General features: G+C 39.0%; 3 protein-coding genes across 4 annotated transcripts in view; 1 reads left to right on the forward strand and 2 right to left on the reverse strand.

The window, feature by feature from the left end:
• Nucleotides 1-2413, reverse strand: part of psmg4 (proteasome (prosome, macropain) assembly chaperone 4) — a 3200-nt gene extending 787 nt beyond the window's left edge. Inside the window, exons 1-2 of the mRNA XM_084909578.1 lie at nucleotides 1607-2413; nucleotides 1009-1084 (exon numbers count right to left, since the gene is read on the reverse strand). Coding sequence (XP_084765704.1) covers nucleotides 1009-1084; nucleotides 1607-1774 — 244 coding nt within the window. The 5' untranslated portion in view covers nucleotides 1775-2413. The remainder of the gene's footprint in view (nucleotides 1-1008; nucleotides 1085-1606) is intronic.
• A 101-nt stretch (nucleotides 2414-2514) lies between these two features.
• Nucleotides 2515-7091, reverse strand: bphl (biphenyl hydrolase like). Its single transcript, XM_084909577.1, has 7 exons — nucleotides 6702-7091; nucleotides 5184-5287; nucleotides 4840-5006; nucleotides 3266-3419; nucleotides 3013-3144; nucleotides 2769-2892; nucleotides 2515-2682 (listed from the first exon to the last, which is right to left on the reverse strand). The coding sequence occupies exons 1-7, from the start codon at nucleotides 6764-6766 to the stop codon at nucleotides 2592-2594; spliced, it is 837 nt and encodes a 278-aa protein (XP_084765703.1). The 5' UTR covers nucleotides 6767-7091; the 3' UTR covers nucleotides 2515-2591.
• A 3876-nt stretch (nucleotides 7092-10967) lies between these two features.
• LOC146369761 (dual specificity protein phosphatase 22-B-like) lies at nucleotides 10968-20229 on the forward strand. 2 transcript variants are annotated; one of them, XM_084910956.1, is made up of 7 exons: nucleotides 10968-11200; nucleotides 11350-11383; nucleotides 13116-13198; nucleotides 15540-15589; nucleotides 15886-15960; nucleotides 16421-16592; nucleotides 19314-20229. In XM_084910956.1, the coding sequence occupies exons 1-7, from the start codon at nucleotides 11180-11182 to the stop codon at nucleotides 19455-19457; spliced, it is 579 nt and encodes a 192-aa protein (XP_084767082.1). In that variant the 5' UTR covers nucleotides 10968-11179; the 3' UTR covers nucleotides 19458-20229. The 2 variants fall into 2 exon arrangements, with proteins under 2 accessions (XP_084767082.1, XP_084767081.1); XM_084910955.1 differs by having other exon boundaries at nucleotides 10968-13198.
• Nucleotides 20230-21185: the final 956 nt, after the last annotated feature.

Below are 21185 nucleotides of genomic sequence, written 5' to 3' on the forward strand. Positions count from 1 at the left end.
GGTAAAGACACCATAGATGAGTAGTCATCTCTGTAGACTTTGCATTAGGCATGTGTACAAACAAAGTTGTTGTATTGTATAATAGAGTCTCCACAGACAAATCTACCCAGTCATGAGCTGGCAGGTAAAAAGAAGTCCACATTTAGCCTCACAATTGCCCTCTGCATCACCCTGCACATTTCCAGGAATAGACACTACAACATTAGTTAGCATACCAAGTTCTCGTTGTGTAGGTACACTGCTAATGAGTCAACACTCAGTTGACACTGAGTCAACAGTCAACCAGCAGTCCTTTGTTCACACTGGTAGTTACATTAACCAGTCACCTCAAAACTGAAATAGGTTAGTTGCCTCCTACTCACTTCACATTGTCAATGTTTCACCTGTTGCAAGCTGCTGAGTTTCAGTGATATTACGTAGTGTCTTCCAGTGTGGATGTCATTTTACAGTGGACACTGAGATTAGCGAAGTGTTTTCACAAAACAAAGATAAATGGCTATTCTTTGCTGTTGTGTTTTGAACCAAGTTAAATGTAGTGTTTTATTTAACACTCCGCAGCATATCAGAGGTGTGAAACACTTCTCCAAGCCAGCTGTAATTAAGTTTGACGATAGAATTTGTGGAGATTTGAGACTTGCCTTGCTTCTGTAACTAAATGCAATATCACTTTTGATTTCAAATCTATCGTTTCACAGTTACGCTAGTTATTGTACTAACACACACTCTGAATACTCCATACACAGATACGCTACTTTGAAGCATCACTCTACTCAAGTTTCAATTCTCCCTGTTGACCCTCAGGAAGGAAGGTCAAGTAGACACCAAAAACACATGCAAGAAAAAGGCGTGCTAGTGACTCTGGGTTCAAAATTACATCAATGGTACAATTCTAAAATATAATAGAAATCCACAATTAAGAAGCACATGCAACTTAAATGAGCATTTTAAGACTTTGCTGTAGCCATCTCCTACATACAACACATATTGCAAACTAGTGTTAAACATTACCTAATCTTTGTGCCAAAGAATTTGGTGCTGTGTTGGATGGGTCCCCCATAACTAATGTAGATAATGGCATTGAATCCTGCAGACAAAAGCATATAAGCTGTTAGCTTCCCTTTCCAAATCAACATGTAAGTGACTTAATACCTGTTTATAGGCCTAGGCAATTTTTTTTACAACTCAGGGAAATAGAGAAACACTTCTAATCTTCAGAAGACTTGCTTTCTCACTCTGAGACACACACACACACACAGATATATATATATATATATATATATATATCTGTGTGTGTGTGTGTGCGAAAACACCGCCAAATTAATTTAAGAAAAATATTAATTTTTTATACATACATTTAGGAAAAAGCCCAGCAAAATAAGATTTTTTTTAAAATTATGCTGTTTTACAATATTCATATTTTATTAATTTTAACGTATATATATTCTTTATGAAAAACTTTGAAAATCCTCCTAAAAAAAACTGAACACCTGCGCTTTTAAATTCCAAGTTTCTTATTCTTCACCCGACGAATATACCCAATATTCTTTATTTCTGGAAAACAGCTTACCAGTACTTGGTGAATGAAGGTGTGCTGTGCGGTACTTACATATTTGCTGCTCATAGACACTGCTAAGTTGGACAGAACCGGAGCCGAACCGACCCAAAGGAAAAACCCGCCGCTGAGCTTCATGACGTGAAAGTGTACCACCTGCTCCAGAATCTTTTCAGAGAAATTGTGAACGGAAATTCCCTCAAATATCGCACCGTTCTGCATTTTGCCAATTTTGTTTCACTCTTTATTGGATGAACATCTAAAGGCCGCGTTAGCTTAACTATAAACAGCATGGAATACTTCCTGGTTTAGCAAAAAAGGCAGGCCAAAGCAATCGATCATCGATGCTCTAGAGTGAGAATCCAGCACAACTGATCTTGGTGCCGCACTAGATCCCTATTACACATTCAGTGTGAATTAAGACACATATATTAGCTTTTAATGACACTTTCTTACAGTGGCACCCTCTATGAAATAGCAGAGACTTTATAAGAGTTTTATTGGTAAATATTTTATTCTTGTGGCCAAAACGTTTTCTTGTACCGGACTGTAAAAATCTTTATTTTGCTGTGAGCTTAAGCATTTTAACACTGGGGCCTCTGGGATTTTACCACTGAAGTTTTGCTTCAGCCCTTGAAGGTGACGCTTTGAGCTTTCCTTGTCAAATAAATGTACAATATTTAGAGATGGTAATAATGTTTCTCCTCTTCAAATAAAGCCTTTGACCTGCTGAGCCCTTGACACATTTTTAGTAAACTTTGCTTCAGAGCATCCTGTTAAAGACAGTTGTCACAGGTCTGTAGCTGGATGGAACCCAGATTTTGTTACAAATGGAATTTATTTACATTAAATTGTAACTTTAATTAGTGTAAAAAGCTGTTTCGCATATTTCTATATTTTTATTAAATCTAACATTCCAAATGAAGATTGCATCATATAAAGTAATCAAAATAACATTACAATTCACATTCTACATTTTATTTTTAAAGTAAGTAACACCAACTCTTTTTCTCCACAGTCGAATAATGAAGCCGTGGTTTCACTCTTCTAGAAAGTCTTCCACCAGTGTGTTGAATTCATCAGCATACCTCAGGTGGAGGTTGTGTTTCCCCTCTGGCATTAAATGCAATCTAGATTTGGGGATGAAAATCTTGATTTAGCTTGTACCTAAAAGTGAAATTCATCAATTTGTGGTAATATTATTGTGCGTTCTCACCGTGAACCTTTGATGTGTTTGAGGAGGTACTCAGGGTGGAGAATTGGCACCATGGGGTCTTTCTCTCCATGGATGATGAGGGTTGGACAGCTGATCAGGGGCAGAAGTTCCATGCAGATGCTTCCTAACCAGAGAGCAAAAAGGAAACATTCAGATTATCTGCTGTTATGCATTAGTAAGAGACAAAATTAACAAGTGTCTTTTCAGATTGTCTAGTGTGCCTGCAACAGCACAGAGCCATCACCTTCTGATCTGTGGACAAACTGTGCGATTCCATCCACCCAGGCCTCCCACAGTTTAGCAAAGACTTGCACCCCATACACCTCCTCCATGGGTTGCCTCATCCTCGCACTCCATTTGGAGACATCACGCACCTCTGAGTGTTCCCACAACATAACCGTTCACACACAAACACACAACGCGCACATATTCAAGTGAAAGCCAATTTGTAACTCGAATAACTTGCCACTTGTCCAAGGCAATAAAGCGTGACGCACCATTGTAAAGCTTGAGGTCCTGCTGGGAAACAAAAGCATTGGCTCCCCACACGACCATCTTGTTGATCAGATCGGGGTTCCTTGCGGCTGCAACCAGAGCCGTGATTCCCCCGTCACTCCACCCAAGCAGGGAGAACTTGCCGAATCCCAGTGTCTGCCAAAGAAATGATTAAAAAAAAAAAAAGTAGGTTGTGTCAAAGCAGTAACACAACTTGCTGTTGTAAAAAATGCAAAAACTTTCTTTAACTGCAAGACCAGACAGTTGTACATTTATCTGTGTATGAATTGTGATATATAAATCATGAAATGCAGTAAATAATGCAGAAGACAATTAGTCTTCATGCTTCTGAATGTACAGATGTTGTGAGAAACCTATTTGACAGAATCCTTCCTGCGTGATTCACAGTTCTAAGACATTTTGAACAGTGAAGCATGCAAATGGTTGGTGGTGGGGGGTGGGGGTGGCCTTTCAATTTTCTGTTTTGAATCATCACTCAAATTTGAATAACAGGTGGGCGGGGCCAGAATAATGTGCCTGTGAAGATTACTTGTATGCATCTAGTATTTACAATCTTTTTCGCAACTTTGGCTGTGTGTAACATGAGTATCCACTATTGGAACATATAGTATACCATAACAAGATCAAAGAGAAAAATCAAAGAGAATATTAAAATATTATTAAAGCTTACCAACATACAACAGCTGTGTTGGATTCTGCAGTCTTCTAATTTCATATACTGTACATGTAGCTCATAGGTTGCCAGTGATTTCGAAATGTATATTTGCATAAGAGTTATGATGATGGTCAAAAAGCAATTTGATTGGCATACAAAATATTGCAGTAAATAAGTACTGAAAGAAGGGGGATTTGTTTGTAGCCTCATACCGGAAACTATAAAACCCCAGACAGGGGCTTTTTGTCATGTTCATTACTGAAGGGTAAAAGAAGGATATAGCTTCATAAACCAGGAATTTTAATATTGGTGTATGAAAATAACATGTCTTAGTATTAGAATCGAACCGTGGATTAGACATTATTTAAGTCAGGGTTGCCTAAATTTTGATCAGAACACAAAGCAGAGAATAGAGGAGGCATAGACACTAACTGTATATAATAATTTATTAATTGTGCTTTAAACACTTTCTCCTATAAAACTGTGCAAAAAAGAAAAGAAAAGAAAAGAAAGAACAAAAAGAACAAAAAGAAAAGGTCCAGGTAATTTTTTTAAGGTAATTTCCTGCCAATACATTATCTGTTTTGTTATGGGAGTTTCCATAAATGGTAAAACTAGATCTGTGGCTAAAAAAAAAAATTAGGATTAGTATTGCTTTCTAATATTTATCCAGATATTAGACTGTAGTAAAATCTAGCAGGTTTTGGATTGCAGAATTTAACTTATTTTCCATTTTGAATGAATTCTAGACCTTTATCATTTTACGACACGCTGAACTGAGCATGAAGTTTATCAGTCCCCATATGTTCCTTTCTTTCACATGACCCCAGAGAAGGGGCTTCTCTGGAACCTGCAAAGGTCAGATTGGTAATCATTTTCACCCTGAGTTTATCAGCAAACCTTCATAAGATCAACTGCATCCTTCGCATCCCTCTCAAAAAAGTCAGGGGGGAAGTCTCTGTCTGGGGGACGGGATTGTCCATACCCACGGGGATCCCAGCCAACTACAGTGAAGCGTTCTTTGGCCAGAGACTTAAGCTGAGGACCAAAATCTGTCTTTGTGCTTCCTGTGGTAGAAAATATAGCAGTTTTTTTTTAGATGCTTAAAGGACTCAATCAAACTGTACTGAACGATATGCTATTGTTACAACAGAGATATTTTGAGTATAGAAAAAGATTTTGATGTCTTCCCATATAGCCAAACTTTTTTTCTACATTAAAAGGAGGCGTGTGCTTGTACTTACCCAGAGCGCCAGGAAGCAACAGCACAGGATGTTTTCCTCTGCCTGTCTGCTCGTAGTACAGATCTGCTCCATTAACAGGCTTCTTGCCTGAGGCCACTGAAGAGCTGCAGGGAAACACACGAGGAGACGGTAGTAGTCAAAATGAGCCGTGGATAGCAGAATAAGGTGGGATAGTTACTTTGAATGTTACAACCAAAGATAACAAAGCCGTCCTTTGTTAGGACAATTACAGCAATCACATTGTCCACCTTTTATGGGAATAGAAGAATCTTGGGTTTTGTGGGCCCTTAAAAGCAGGTTTGAAAAGTGCAACCATTGTTCAGCTTAACCCTCATTGACAGCATCTGTTCCTGTAGATTTAGAATGCTGATGTATGGCACGGTCTTATTCTTGGTCTCTGTTACTATTAAAGCTATTTTGCTGGGATGAACTATAAATGTAAAGGTTCTGCCTACATTACTGCTGAACACATTTCAAAGCTGTGAGAATCAAAGGCTCCGAGTAAAGTGCGCCAACAACGGTACTTGAATAAAACAAAAGGTGTACATGAACTCATATGAGTTTTGATTATAAGCAGTTCAGAAGCAGCAATTATTCATTTACTGAATAAAACTAACCTACTGGCAAATTACATGATGTTCAGAGATAACAGTGTTTGCAAGAGCTCATAGTTGCTGGTGGTTATTTACCATCACGTGATGGCAGTCATATATTTATATACGCGACTGTGATATTTCTCCATCCTTTAAAACAAACAAACAAAACAAAACAAAACAAAACAAAAACAAACAAAAAAAGCCGCAGTAATCTTTTTAAAAGTAATGTTTTGCAGTCTAACACATCTATAGTATCACGATTTACTCCTGCAAAAGCCTCGAGGCAAATACTTTATGCATTAAATGACGATGAGATCATTTTAAATATTATCCGTCTACAAGCAAGGTGTTTAGCTTTAATTTGAAAGACAGTCACGGAAGGGTAAAGGATGAAAAAGGACATTATTGTTATTATTTGCTATTAAACAAAAACATCCCTAACAGTTATTCACCAGATAGACAATATAATATAATATAATATAATATAATATAATATAATATAATAATTTAACCCCCTTTTCTGCATTTAAAATATTTGCAAAGTATAATTTACGACATTAAAACGTGTTAGAATATTATATTTATGTAATATTTGTGACAGATAAAGGACACAGTGTGGCCACGATGAAGACGAATACAGACATTAAACTCGCATTAAATATAAATGGCTGTTACATCAGTTTTTATAGGTATATATAACATCGATACTGTCGTAATATCACAGTCGGTTCATAAACACTATGTTGTAGTGAGTGGGCATACTACACCATCTAGTGGACTGGAATCAAACAAACCTCGAGGCAAAAACTACGACTGCAAGAAAACCCAACGCATTTCCTGCGTGGTCTCTGCAGCTCTGTGCAGTTTGTCTTTGAAGATCATTTCACAGTGCACACAGTATGAAGACAGTAAGAACTGTTACCAGTACGGCCGGATCGCTGTCATGACTCTCTGAAAGCCACGTCTCCCGAGTAAAAACAGCGCCATGTATGATCGGTGCGCACACTCAGCACGTCCTCAGTCAGTCCGCAGGTTTGATTTGGCTGGTTAACAATTCTACAGTCTCTCTCCGAAGTGGACCAAAGTCCTGCGTGTTTGTTTTTAAAGGAAGTGCTGGGATCAGTGTGGCACTTTCAACGTCGCCGTTTATCCAGTGAAATATTTTCAGGCGAAAGTACGAAGGCGAATCCAAAATCACAAGCTGATCTGAAAACTGTACTTTTCCGTCGTCACTCTGACATGTCAGGCTCACTGGAGTGAAGTAGGTGACCCACCAGTCTGAGCGCAGGCTGCAGGTCTTAAATAATGGCAGAGCAGATTTTTAACAGGCTTCTGTTAACATGACCTCTCATGGATCAGCATGTTATTAATCTGAATAGAAATCAGCTGAGCATGTCTGCTTTGATACTGGCTTTGCTGTGTGTTTAGAAGTGGGGTGAAGCCATACACTGTATTTAAAAGATGGACTTCTCCAGTTGTTTGGTGACGCTTTATTGTGAAATTTCAAGCCGATCACTTTAGTCATCACCACGTTGTTGTTTTGAGAATGGACATGACAAACAAGAGATTTATGTGACTGTGAACTGAGGACATATGCATGAGAGCCCAGGGCTGTTTTTATCCAGACTTCTCTTTGAAACCAGAGGAGTTGCCCCCTGCTGGCCATTATAAAGAATGCGGAATACATTGGCTTTACTTTTCAGATCTGGAATCTGCTTCTTCTTTCTTTTTTTTAGAGCTAACAAGTGGAGTGAAGTAAATACAAACTATGGTTTTCAGTGATATTGACAGCACACGCAGTCATTGTGAAATATACTCGTTCATGAAAAGGAGGTCATTAAGTGAATGTTTCCAAGATGTCTGGGTTATTGTCCCATGAAGACCAAGTGTGTGACTGAGTGTCTCACATGTTTTCAATTCAATGTCAGGATTGAAGCTTTGCAAATTGTAAAGAAAAGAAAAGACATGAACAAGAAGCGCAGAAAAGAGAAACTATGACGCTCCACCCAAAAGAGATGTCAGGGACTTTGGCTTAGATCCGCTCGATATTGTCGTTAGTCCCGCCCATGGTGCAGGTTAACTGAACGATGTCTTTCTGCAGTGTTCATTTGACTGCTTTTACAACCAAGAAACTCAACATGTCTACAAGAGCTTTTCCACATCCTGTTAACGCCAATGTACAGCAATTAGCTGCAGTTAAACCGGGTTGCAGCAGGGGGTACTCATGAGATATTCCTAAATACAAAGATGCAAATAGAGGTGTATGGCTATAATCTGTTTTTGGTTCTCAAAAATACAGAATTGATCAGTTGTACAAACTGGCCCTATGTGGCCTGTCTTGGGTGTACCCTGCCTCTTGTCCTAGCTGGTATAGGCTCCAGCCCTCCTCGCGACCCTGAATCGATAAGCGGAAGAGAATGAAAATAAAACACTTGTTTCTGGACTTCTGAAGTCAGTTTTGTCCGTAAAATGCTGGTATTGTGTTGTATATACATGCTGATTGGTTAAGGTTTTACAACGAGAAAGAACTCCTCTGATGATAACAGTTTAAAAACGTAGCCGAACCGCAACAGAAACCTCCACATGTGTATTAGAAGCAGCTGTGTGAAGTGATTTGAAGCTGCTGCTACAATCCAATCAAGATGGTGGATGCTGTAAAGTGCCTTATAGTGCTGTAATAGTCCTAATACTTACAGAAGGGTGTTTTCCTATAACTGAAACCTATAAAAAATGGAACTGTATCAAATATTGTCTCAACGCCTGAAACATGCTGAATTTAAATTTCCAGAAGAAAAATGTTTACTCCACCACATTGACATTTTTGGGTTTGAGCTTCTTTGGGCCCAATTCCTTCTGGACTACTGCGTAAACACCCCTATGATATTAAAAGAATGAGTGGGAATTATGAGTTATAGCATAATCATAGACATTTTTGATGCCAGAAGAATCGCAGTGGACAGATACAGATGTCTAACTTCAGTCCCTAAAAGATTCAGCTCCAAAGGTTTCAGCCCTATTTTGTACAGTTTGTCTTCATAAGCAGTTATAGATTTCAAGAGGCTTTTCTTTAAAAAGACTCCCCCCTTTAAGCCCGACAAAATATACACTCAGAATTCATATAGGGTTTTCCTTTTCTGTTTTATAGGAAGCGTTCTTTCCTTTTTCATCCTTTGCCTTTTAATGGACTTTATTTGAGGAAGGTGACACACTTAAAAATTACCATAAAGCATCAACATTACACTACATATGGAAATATTCCAGATTTTATATGTGATATGACAAAAAAACCTCTTTTACTTGATTACAGAACTTACTGTGTGTTGGATCAGTAAGACCTCAGAATGGTTAATCCCTGTGAGACATCTGAAATGTTACAGCCCTTTGAAACCACTCCTTTCACGGGAAGCTTTGTTGCATATCAATTTCCTTCTTGCTCTCTCCCCCCTCATTTCCTGCCATCTTTCTACTGTTGTTTATGTAACGAAAGGCCTACATTAATCCTTGAGCGAGCTTGAGTATTTCACGCAATTTCATGGGTGTGTAATCAGATATCTGTCAAATGTCAACCTCAAGGTAAAGGCAGGGGATGGACTGATGGGGAAATATGAATATGTGTACGAGACCCCTTATCTGATGTTGGCTTGAATGAATGAAGCAACATCTTTGACCCTCTGGAGAGGAAAACTTTGCACCAAAGTTATTGGAATTCATCCTTAAGAGACGCTGAATATTTTGTGATTTCTCAGATATTTCCACTACCATAAACTTCATGGTAGCTGTAGAGGACAAGTCCCAAATTCACCAAAATGAGTAGGCTTCAACCTCTGGTGATTGTACACGTCTGTATAGGATTTTAGAGAAACTCGTGGAATAATTGTGGCAATATTAAACTGAAGTGGTGTGCCAGCACAACAACACAGCCAACCACAGAGAGACAGACTTGCATGTGGCTACAAAGACCTGTGGCTAAAGACACAAAGGTCTTGTGGTTTCGGCTTCTCAAATGTGATGATTTTCTCAGTTATTTCGCCATAAATGAGATAGTTTGAGGTTTTAGACTGTTTCACACACAACAACGTGTTTCCCCACTATTAAGAGGCAATTTAATAAGCAAACTAATAATTAAGTAAATTTAAAAAGTAAGTATTAAGTTGGAGCCCAAAAACGGCTTTCGATAAAGTGATGGCTTGATGTGCAAACCTTCCTCAAACCCGAAAGACTCCTCTTCTTCTTGTTAAAAAGACAGTTTTATTGTGAAACCCAATCTCCCACCCCCTCCACCCACACACACACAGACGCGCACTCTCTCAGCTCTGATCAAGGTGTATTTTTAATGTATCATCATGGTTTCTAATGTGTGAGCTGTTTTGTTTATCAATGGTTTTGAGTTTTCGGTGCCGATGAGCTGTTCCACCTAGTTCTCTGAGGCAGGCAGCAGGCAGATTTTTGTAAACGCCTCCACTCTCCCCTGCCTGTCTCTGTGCCACACACACACACGCACGCACGCACACACACACACACTGAACCACACAGAGGAACACAAGACAAAGCTGGGCTAAAAATACCTCGATCGGCTCAGAGCAATGCACTGAAGATGTAGCCAGATTTACTGGAAATGAAAAGAGCGAGTTAGAATTAAGAGGATGTCCACTGAGAAGCACAAAATTAGACATAAATGGGGGAATTCTGAAATCGAAGACGAAATTAGGTTTAAAAGCACTACTCTGTTATTAGAAAATATTAGAACGGGTATTTGAAAAGTACGACTTGTTTTTAGGAAACAGAAAATTGTGGGGATTTTTTTTGCCACACTGGTTTGCAACTCTTGGGCACAAACGTGTAACACTGGCTTGAGGTTGTCACAGATATTAGTAGAAATAGAGACTGAATTTGATCTGAATGGATAAACACAGAGAAAGAATCCTGATTGCAATCTTGGTTTTAAGACAGCTGCCCTCTCATTTACAGCAGGAACACACAGATAATTGATTTTGAGCTTGATTCAAAGGTGCTCTTAGCAGGGTGCTGACAGCTCAGCAGATAGTGATAGCTGGGCCATCGGATCTGTTCTGGCCTTCAACCATCTTTGTCTGGTTGCTATGTGCCTATCCATGGTCCCATGACCAACGCCTGGTCTAAATATAAACATGTGCTAAGGTCACATTCTGAGGAAAATGTGCTCTCAATGAAGTGGCACTCTGGGAGACGGACGAGCTGAGGTCTTCATGACAGTTTGAGTTAAACTAAAAAGTTGTCAGGGTTCCTTTGAACCGAGTAGCAGTTAGTGACTAGAGACGGTTAAGTTGCTGCTTTAAGCGTCTCCCTAAAGGAATCACTTTCCAGTTATGACTTCAAATTCCTCTTAAATTCAGTGTGCTTATCTACACACCTTTGGCGGAGATGGGTAACGGAATAAACAAGGTACAGTATCAACAACGATATCTAGGAAATCAAACCTTCAGAGCCTGCCATGATATTTTTCTAAAAAAGAAAAAAACAACAACCCCAAGATCTTGTTTTTTCTTTAACTTCTGCATTTTCCATTTTACACAATTTCGAACTGTTTTTAGGTCCTGCCTGATCTTTATCTTGGAAATATCAAAGGTAGGCTGCGGTGCCTTTTGTCATGTGTGTAAAAAAATTGATTTATTTTCCGGATAATGTAGTAGTAGTTTGTTTCAGTTCCTCATACGGAGGGGCATGTGGTGAGATGCTACACTGAGCTCAGTTTCTATAGAGTCGAGAGGTCACAGTGTAAAGCTGAGCTATTGAAATATTGCATTTTAACAAAAAAAAAAAAGTGTGTTTTTTACCCTCTGAGTAGGTATAAATCTGCCAGCAGCTGGGGGAAACATTACTTTGAGCGCTGATGTGAATATTTGAGCGGTGGTGTGGGAGGGGATGCCCCATGGCGCGGGGGTGTCCCTTGGTGTGAACTACATTCCACACGTTTCCATAAAGCACCAAATGCAATTGTTGGGCTGCTTTTTTTAATCTTTGCACACGTTAAGAATCATGACTACACAGGAAACGTCTTAAAATGCAGACAGCTCTTTTTTAGAAATAAAGTATGTTCAAGGAATTGCTGTCAAATAGGAAATGTGACACCTTTTTATTCTTAAGCAGGCCTTTGATCTTCATTCATCTACATGACTTAGCACATATAAAGCGAGCTGGAGCTTTTGGCTGCGAAAGTTCCATCAATGCCACTTTTGGATATTTACAGGCGTTACTGCTGTTCTACTCTTACTATTCTGAGCTAGTCTGTACTCTGCTTAGCTTCGCTAGTCTGCTAAACTAAGCTGTTAGTTTCTTCAATGTTCATCACATCTTCTATGTTTTTGCTTAATCCCACATCTTTAGTCCCAATCTCATCAGCATCAACACTACTAAAGGCTTGATCTCTGAATTCATAACAACCTGACTTTATAAAAGAAGTAAAGGTAGCCATGATGAAAACACTTAAATTTAGCACTTCAGAAATCAGAAGAGACCAGATTTGGAAACATTTCTCTCCTTGAGAACTAATATTTAACAATGGAGAAAAAAAAGAAAAACTTCATCTTTCACGAAGGAAGCTGACGGATTTGAATGGGAGGATGCAGGTTTTAGGCCAGCACCTAGAAACCTTGAGTGGTACTGAACCTGTAAGCCCTAAGCAAAAAAGCATCTCTCGTCACTTCACTGTTATATCAGCAGCCTGACACTCAACTAAACTATTTATCTCATGACACACTGCAGCACTTGTTGCATAACAGTGAAGCTGCGGTCATCCAGTGATTTAGGGTTGTATTTCCTCTGCAAGTGTTCTGTGCACTGATGCCACTCACACAGTTTTCTTACTGTATGATGAAATTGGTTGGTTGTGTCCTACAGTTAATAAGAGTTCCAATGACAAAACATTTAATTACTGAATGAATTTAGCTTTAATGAGGTTTCAGTGCAAACTCATCTTGCTCTTGTATAGGTGGCCCCAATCAGCATCCTGCAAACTTGCAAAGCATATGAGAAAAAATGCTCAAGGCACATCTGTCCAAGGTAGAAAACATTTGGCTTCCTTTCAAAGAACAAAATTTGATTAGAACAATTACTGTTTCTTGCTTTTGGGCCAAGCTGTTGGACTGTTTTAGAAACACTGGTTTTCCGGTTTTTCTTTCAGTTCAAAACCAGAGCAAAACTTTGAAATCTTAAGGCCACATTTGCTTGGAAGTCACTTCAGGAGGGGGGGTTGTTGTTGGGCAGAAGATGCTTTATTTAGTTTGGAGCTCACACGGTGTGATTGGTGATTGGATGCAGGGTGTATCGTGTATTTCTCGATTTTCTTTGCGTTCCACAGATGCTCGAGACGGGGAGCTGCTGGCTCAGCACAACATCACCCACATCCTGTCCATCCATGATACAGCTGCGCCCGTTCTGGAGGTGAGGCCTTTTTTAATGTCTTGCATCAGATTGCACGACCCCCTGACCTCAACATTAACCCAACCATAAAGTACATAAGCTCCTCTGAGCACGACTGTGGTTGCTGTGTCCCCCTGCTGATTAATACTCATTCTGAAACTGTGAGATATTGTTGTCAGCCCAGAGCCTCTTTCCCACCTTAATATGTTTACAGAGCTGCTTCAAATATAGTTATTACCTTAACAAGTTTATGAAAAAACAGGACAAGTTTTAAATAAATGCTTTGAAATGATACACTGCATACAGACACAGTTAATAGCAATAAATTGTTCCATTTCTAATCTTCTGAGGTCACCTTGTGTTTTTAAAGGCAGAATGATCATCAGATCATTCATTATCAGCATCAGATCTTTATCAAAGGCTATTGAAAGAGACCACTTCAATTAGTGTGAAAGTCACATGTGTCTTCTTTCTTCTTTTTTTAAATTCAGTCATAAGACCTGGAATTCACCAGTTCTCACCAGAGAAGCAATTTTCTAATTGACTGTGGGTCCTCGATATTGTGTGGGATTCTAGTATATATATGAAAATCTGAATGCTGTTTTCAGTTGATGCAGCTGTGAGGCAGATGCAAGCCAAGGTTAGTGGATGTTGCACAGTATTGTTCACACGAGATGCTTTTAGCTCAGCAGCTTGAGGTCCAGAAAGTCTTGAAAGTGGAACTTTGCAAAAAAAAGTTTCTGGCTTTTCAGTGCTGCATTTAGATGTGGCAATTTGTGTATGAAACAGCAGGAAAGGTGTTTGTGTGTGTGTTAGTGAATGTGAGGAGCTGATAGATTGATAAAATATGTCTGAAGATGTAAGTTTTACTGAACAAATAGTTTTATTTTGAGGTTTTTCTGAGGTATCTTTCTGTAAATACACAATACCTTGAGTCAGAGTTTATGAAATGATGCACACTTTTGATGTGTACAAGCCTGTAATTATTTACAGATTGAATGATTTGACTTTAAGTCTGCTGATCTCATCTGAGCCCATTAAATACATTACGTCCTCCCGTCGGCTTCGTACTGGGACTCGTCTCTTGAAAATCTTGAATCCGCTTGCCATCTTCAGTGTCCGCTTTCACAACTTTCATCTTTTCTTGTTGAAAGCGAACATGAAAAGCGCTCAGCGATTTCTCTACACTTTCTCCATCCATGTTAGCATGTTTCATTGAACAGTGAAGAGAAACAGCAACTTGTATTACAGTATCACTACTCAAACTGGTCAACCACCAAAACTTTTACAAGGTTTTGGGCCTGTAGTGAAGTCTGGCCCTACGGACTCATTCTGAACTGCGATGACAGTTATTCAGTTGCTTTTTTAAAACATACAAAATCATGTGTGATGCAACTTTTTGAGTTTTGAGGCAAAAATGATGACTCAGGTCTGTTTTAGACCAAGTGGCCAGATGGGATGGGTTATTTGCATACCTAACAGTCAAACCGCGGACTGATTGATTTCTTGGAAGACAGCGTGATGGTTCCTGAGAGAGGAAGGTAGAATTTGCAACGATGATGTGGTCTGCACATTTACATCTGGCCAAGTCTCTAAATGTGCCATTTACTGTATATGAACCTAATTATCATACTGCAAAATAAAAGGTCATCTTTTGGAACTAATTCCAAGCCCCAAATATTCCTTTTGCAAGTAAAGTAAATAAATGTCTGCATTTATCCACAATTTTCATATATTTTGATTTAGAGCGTAGTCATGATTTTACAAACAGTACCACTGAGTCAAGGCCATGATGAGCTATAAGAGTGATAGTGTGAAGATATGAGGACTTCTCGGTAACCGTTTGCATAATCTGACTCTCTCTATCAGAAATAATAATTTAGCCTTCATGAACCTTAGGCAAGTCTTTAATATGGGCGCTTTCATTGGTATTTATAAATGTGTCTGTATTTGTCGGGGCTCTGTGCGTGCAATCTCACCTGTCTGGAGCACTTCCAGGACTCGGTCTGTCCCAGAGGGCTCAGGGGTTTTTGCAGTGGTGCAGTCATACCAGGACGAGGTGGTTTCTGTCCACTGCATGTACCATCAGCTGCCAGGTGCACAACACAGTACACACACACACACAAGCACAGAGACAAACACAAGCAAACATCGTTATGTCGTGACCTACCACATGGGCAGGGCCAGAAGGGCAAGGTTTCAGGGGCTGTCCCATAGGAAGTGAGAAACAAGAAGTGAGTTTAGTTCCAGTTTTCAAACAAATGACCCCTGCTCAATAGTTGAGCACTCGCCTTTTCCTATCATGTTAACTTTTGCCACTAAAGTATTCACTTCTTTAATGAAGCTGCTCCCTCTCCCACAGGGCATCACATACCTTTGTATATCTGCAGCTGACCATTCCAAGCAAAACCTGTGAGTACTTGAATAAATGTTGAATATATATAAAACATGCATATATGTATGAGCTCTTTGCCCCATTTCTATAAATAAAAGAAATGAATTACAGCTTGCAAAATAGAAAATTTATCCAAATGTATCCTTTTTTAAAAAGGTTGGTTTAAATAATTAAACACATGATCTCTTTACCGACTACAAACTAAATTGTACAGCTATGGTAAATAATAATAAATAATAATAATACAGTTTTAAGGTTAAAGGCATGATCCTCACTATGTTGTATATCTTGTGAATGTGATTCATTTCACCAGGATTCAGTACTTCAGAGACAGCATCATGTTCATCCATGAATCCCGACTGAAAGGAGAAGGCTGCCTCGTGCACTGGTGAGTGGAACGCCTCAGTCCTGTTTTACATGTCATCTGAAATGATACTTGATTAAATTAAAAAACATTCAGTTACGATATATGGTAGACTAGATTACGTATTTTGACATAGAGATGTTGTAAAAAGTTTCAACATTAAGATCTAAAAGATTTTTATTCATAATCATGAGAATTTGCTCCGGGTTTGATCGCAGACCGGAGGTCCTCATATTTTATCGACCCCGTTCTCATTTTCAACCACATCACTAGCACCAAAAAGAAGCTGTCTGCCAAAAATTTTGGTTAAAGCTTTCATTGCACATTTCATTACCTTTCATCTTTTCTCATATCAAACATGCAAAATCAGGCATTTAACCACAGCTTTGGGACAGAAGGGGTTTCACTTCTTTGTACACTAAAGCAGAGAATCTGAATATGAGGTGATTATCTTGCTCTGAGCTGTGAAGGCCTGTGTTCTCAGCATGGCAGGAGTGTCCCGCAGCGTGACTCTGGTGGTGGCCTACATCATGACGGTGACGGGTCATGGATGGGTAGAGTCCCTGGCAGCGGTTCGGTCAGTCAGGCCGTGTGCGGGGCCCAACCTGGGCTTCCTGCGGCAGCTGGAGGAGTTTGAAAACACAGAACTAACAGAAGTGAGTCATCATAATTAATTTCACTTTTGATTATTCATTTAAAAAAAATCAGTTATGTTGGGACAGCTGAAAACGGTTATGTGGATTAAAAGATGCAATACATTTGGACAGATGAGTGTGTGGGTTTAATTTGTGAGTTCAGGTACAGCCTGGTCTCAATATACCGCTCATCAAAGCATTCTTTGTCTAAAAGCTGGAGGCTATGACATGAGAAATTGCAAAAAAACTAAACAAAACAAAACAAAAACCTGACGTTTTCATACAACAGTGTGAACTACTCCCTTCAAAAGCCAACCCAGTCTGGTTTATATGGGTGTTAGTAAAGCTCCTAAATGAGGACCTGTGTGAGAAGTACATATCTGAGAAACAGATGCTTCACATGTACTTTTCCTTATGCTCTTACTTGGACCATTTAACCCTCTCTTCCTGTTAGAGCTGGTACCGTTTTGTGACGAGAGCAGTGCATGCCGCTGTTTGAAGACTACTCATCCTATTCAGCTGCTGGACGATTACTCTGCTGCTGTCCTGCATGGAATGACCTTCATATCACATGACATGGGCCAAAAGCATTTCCCACATGGACAGTTATTGGAAAAGGAGCAGTTGTAGTATTCAGTCCAAAAACAAATATAGAACAGCTGCAGAACTGTATTATAAAATGATATCTGTGTATAAGGATGTCAGATGTGTTCGGATAAGTTTTAAAAGTGCTCAATCTAAACTTCTTCAGCTTGACAAGGATCCAGGCCACATGTGCCTAAAACTCCAGCTTACAGTGGGGGAAACAATGAAATACCTGACCCCCTGCTGGTTTAGTTTATTCGCTTACAAAGAAACGAACAGTCTCTAATTTTTGGACCGAGACAGAACATCAACACATTTATTTTTTTTTTTAAAAAAAGGTAGAAATTGATTTACACATCACTGAGTGAAATAAGTGTCAAATAATTACTTCCCCTGCTGTATGTGCACTGTGAGCAGTCTTAAAAAAAGTCTAAATCAGGTGTGTAATAAATATCATGTAGCATTTTTGAACATTTAGGAGGCTGCTCATCACATGCTTGTTTTCTGCTTTTTTCAGTAACCCTGTTTAAGTCAAGATGCTATGAGCTGTGGGCAAAGTCAGCAAAAATGCAGACTTATTGAAAGTGTGCATAAAGGGCACAGAACGTCTGCCGAAAAGCTCTCATAAACTTGTCAGTGGGACTGGGCCCTGCTACCACTACGACTGATACCTCAGCTCTGTTTTTGGTTATGCTTCGCCTTTTTCAGTTAAGTTTCACAACAGCCTAAATCAAATTAGCATGCATTCCGTAAACTGCACTGCATTTTGGTGCAGTTATGTTGCTCATTTCACTTTAAAGTCTTTTAATTTTTTTTGTGAAGTACCTCAAATAGCACTAAAATGTGCCGTACATGAAGTTGTATTTAAACATAAACAGTGGACACTTTGAGCTCCGATTCAGGGCGATTAAAACAAATTCTTTGAAAACTATAGTTATTTTTGTACTCATCACACCATTTTCAGAGACTCAAAAGTACCTGGACAATTAGCAAAGTAGCAGATTTCAGTGGATGTGAGGTCTTTAAGAGCTTCCAAATGAACAATCTGCTCAAACCACTTGTTACAATCAAGAACAATAAGAACAGATTAGACATCTGAAAAACTTAGAAACGTAGAAAAAAATTATTTGGAGAGATGAAACCAGGAGAAGAAAAAGAACAGTTCATGATCCAGAACATACCACATCACATATGGCTGCCAGTTTAAACGGTGGTTAATATCGATGTGACTGTTGATAGAGTTCACTTCACAGTGCAAATGGGTAACGAGCACGCTTTTCAGTTATTAAATACAAAACTGAAGGCAAAGACCTACAAATAACCAGCAGCAGAAGGTGTGGCAGTAGAGACCTAACAGAGCATCTCCAGGGAGATGTCATATCCGTGTGCTCTACACTTCAGGCAGACATGAGCTGCAAAGGCTTTTCATAAAGGTATTTAAAAAAAATCCTTATACTTTAAATTATATTAGTATCAAATTATATTTGAGTCTCTGAAAAAAGGGAGGACTGGGTATAAAATGCTTTGTAATTCATAAACAGTTAATGTAAAAGCCTTAAATAAAGTCTGCACTTTAATCACATCACACACACAAAAAAACAATAAAAGGCAACGGTGGTAATGAATACTTAGGAATGAATAGTGCTGCTATTACAAACACAACTGAAGATGCTCCGCCTCTATGATGAGTTCCCTCAAATGATTAAAATATATTATATATAAAATACATACAAAACAGTGCATTAGTCATGAATAATAATAGTAATTAGCCTGATACTTCATCAGTTCACTAATGCAGGTGTACAAAAGTACATACAGTCTCAAATATTACACAAATAACAGAAAAGGATGAGTCATGACTTATTTTTTATGATTATAATTATTGCATTTTTAATTAGAAATATCGTTTGTATTTAATGTCTGTGGATTTTTATTACTTTTGGCTTCATTCATGCAGGCATGTACTCTTGAATCCAAATTTATAACATAACGCAGCGTTTCATCTGTAAGCTGTGCAGTGATGCGTGTAAGGCAATCAGCAGCCTGTAAGCTGATTTTATACAGCAGTGAGGTGTTGTTTTAAGTAACTGTCCGATGTAAAACGTGTCCAGTGCCTGTCTTAAACAGAGACATTGTCTTTGACTCTGCTCCCCGCAGTATCGAGCTTGGTGGAAGGAGCTGTACGGGAAGAGCACGTTCAGTGATGATGAGGAGATCGAGGCCCTTTTAAACCGGAAATCCAGCACCAGCGATGCCATAACAACCAGCATCACTCCTGCGCTGGCCACGAGCAGCAAATAAAGAAACTCATTTCTGCATCTTCAGTCATTTCTCACCTGAACTTAAGAAGCAGAGGACAGCGGGCTTCTGATTGGCCCTTTAATCCCACAGAGACCGGGTGCACATTTTAAAATCATTTTGCCCCCGACCTCGCACTGCGTCAGGAACACCTGTCTCACAAAAAGTTCAGTGTCAGGATGATAAGTTCAGTCTCGTGTGCGTGGAGTGGCTAAGCAGACATGTGATGGGGGGATTTTATGTCACCGTCTTCAGTTCCCTTCGTCATGTCATGTCCTTGCCTCTAACTGTCAAAACAACATGCAAGGGCAGTCAAGCATGACACCAAGGAAATATATGTACATACAGTCCACAGTGTGAACACATACTCCTCCTGTACACCCCCCCACCCCGCCGTCCCCTGTCAGTTATGTTATGCTGTGTCTTGTACTTGAAAAATGACTATTACTTTCTGAGACCGTGTGAGAGCTAAAGAACGCTTTATTTTATATTTTACAGTAAAAAAAAATATCAGATGTGCTGTTTTTAACTATTGTGCTGTTCTGCCTAAATGTAAACTTTTCATTTGATGTTATTTGTGCAGTTTAATATGTGCACAGTCTGTGGAAATGCAGTTATATATGTAGAGTTTTTATGTTAACGTTTTCATGTTAGTTTGCATTTCGTATTTTGTTTAATTATGCATGAATTGAGATGACATTTAACTCATCAAGTGAAAATATTTAGATTGTAATAATGCAACAAAGGAATGTATTAATCTTCTTTTTTTTTTTTGTTATTTCAAGCCTTTTAGAAACAAAACGAGGGACTAAAATCCATCTTTGACCTGGTTTCTGGATAAAAGCAGTATTCAGATCCAGGTAAAGGTCATAAATGACTTAAGTAGAAGTTTATCGCACATATTGTGGAGAACAGTATCTCTGCTGACGATGAAATTCTGACATTATTATGACCCCACAGTAATTGAATTAGTTTTGACTTGTTCATATAGTGGTCTACATTGTAGCAGTCAGCTCAAAGGTCACCAGATAACTGGTGGTGAGAAAATTCTGCGTCACAGGTCTTTGCCCTTTAAAATATTGCACAATTCTACCTCTTCAGGCCTCTTTCAGTTATTTAAATGACACCAGCTGAAAAGTGGAAACCACTCCTCAGAGGAACTCAGAACTACAATAACCAAGGGGCCCAGACCTTTTAGTGGGGTCCACGAGCTAGAACGTGTTCGTAAATCCTCCCCAAGTGGCTTAACATATAACAGTGCATGGTCACTTTTATATGCTCATTTTTGAATTATTTAAAATCTCAACATGAGAAGTTGTTCAGCTACAGCTGTCGGCTGAATATTGTTGGTTTAAAAGTGCCATATGTGAAATGTAGAGCAGCACTGAGATTACGTGTGATGAAGTGCATCATACATCCACATGTGCATTTTTCACACAGTTGTCATTTTAAAGATGAACACTACAGAGAAAAAAAAAACACGACTGATTTCTGTAACCTGGCAACCGGTTACAGATTAGGATCAACTATGGTATAACGCTGATGGGAAGCATTTGCATAATGAGTTCCTTTCAGTTCTCGTGCTGATAAGTAGGTAAAGCTTCAAATAAGTACTTGTACCTATCTAATATTACTTCATAATTCTACTTTCAAAGTTTTATATTTCTACTTCACGACATTAGAACAAAATTGTACTTACTTTTCTGAATTTGAGAGAGAGATTAAGAGTAG

This window comes from Perissodus microlepis, chromosome 17 (genome assembly GCF_051167445.1).
Source record: "Perissodus microlepis isolate ML-2025 ecotype Zambia chromosome 17, ASM5116744v1, whole genome shotgun sequence".
In the NCBI taxonomy this organism is placed as follows: Eukaryota; Metazoa; Chordata; class Actinopteri; order Cichliformes; family Cichlidae; genus Perissodus; species Perissodus microlepis.

What these genes read in the sequence shown, in the direction of transcription:
- bphl (XM_084909577.1), bottom strand. Translation starts at nt 6,766, where the DNA reads ATGGCGCTGTTTTTACTCGGGAGACGTGGCTTTCAGAGAGTCATGACA. An exon ending in ATGCAGTTGATCTTATGAAG is followed by an intron (nt 3,420 to 4,839) that starts GTTTGCTGATAA and finishes TTTCTTTGGCAG; the next exon opens with ACACTGGGATTCGGCAAGTT. An exon ending in AAACACATCAAAGGTTCACG is followed by an intron (nt 2,683 to 2,768) that starts GTGAGAACGCAC and finishes CCCCAAATCTAG; the next exon opens with ATTGCATTTAATGCCAGAGG.
- LOC146369761 (XM_084910955.1), top strand. Translation starts at nt 13,025, where the DNA reads ATGCTTTATTTAGTTTGGAGCTCACACGGTGTGATTGGTGATTGGATG. An exon ending in GACCATTCCAAGCAAAACCT is followed by an intron (nt 15,590 to 15,885) that starts GTGAGTACTTGA and finishes TCATTTCACCAG; the next exon opens with GATTCAGTACTTCAGAGACA. An exon ending in GAAGGCTGCCTCGTGCACTG is followed by an intron (nt 15,961 to 16,420) that starts GTGAGTGGAACG and finishes CTGTGTTCTCAG; the next exon opens with CATGGCAGGAGTGTCCCGCA.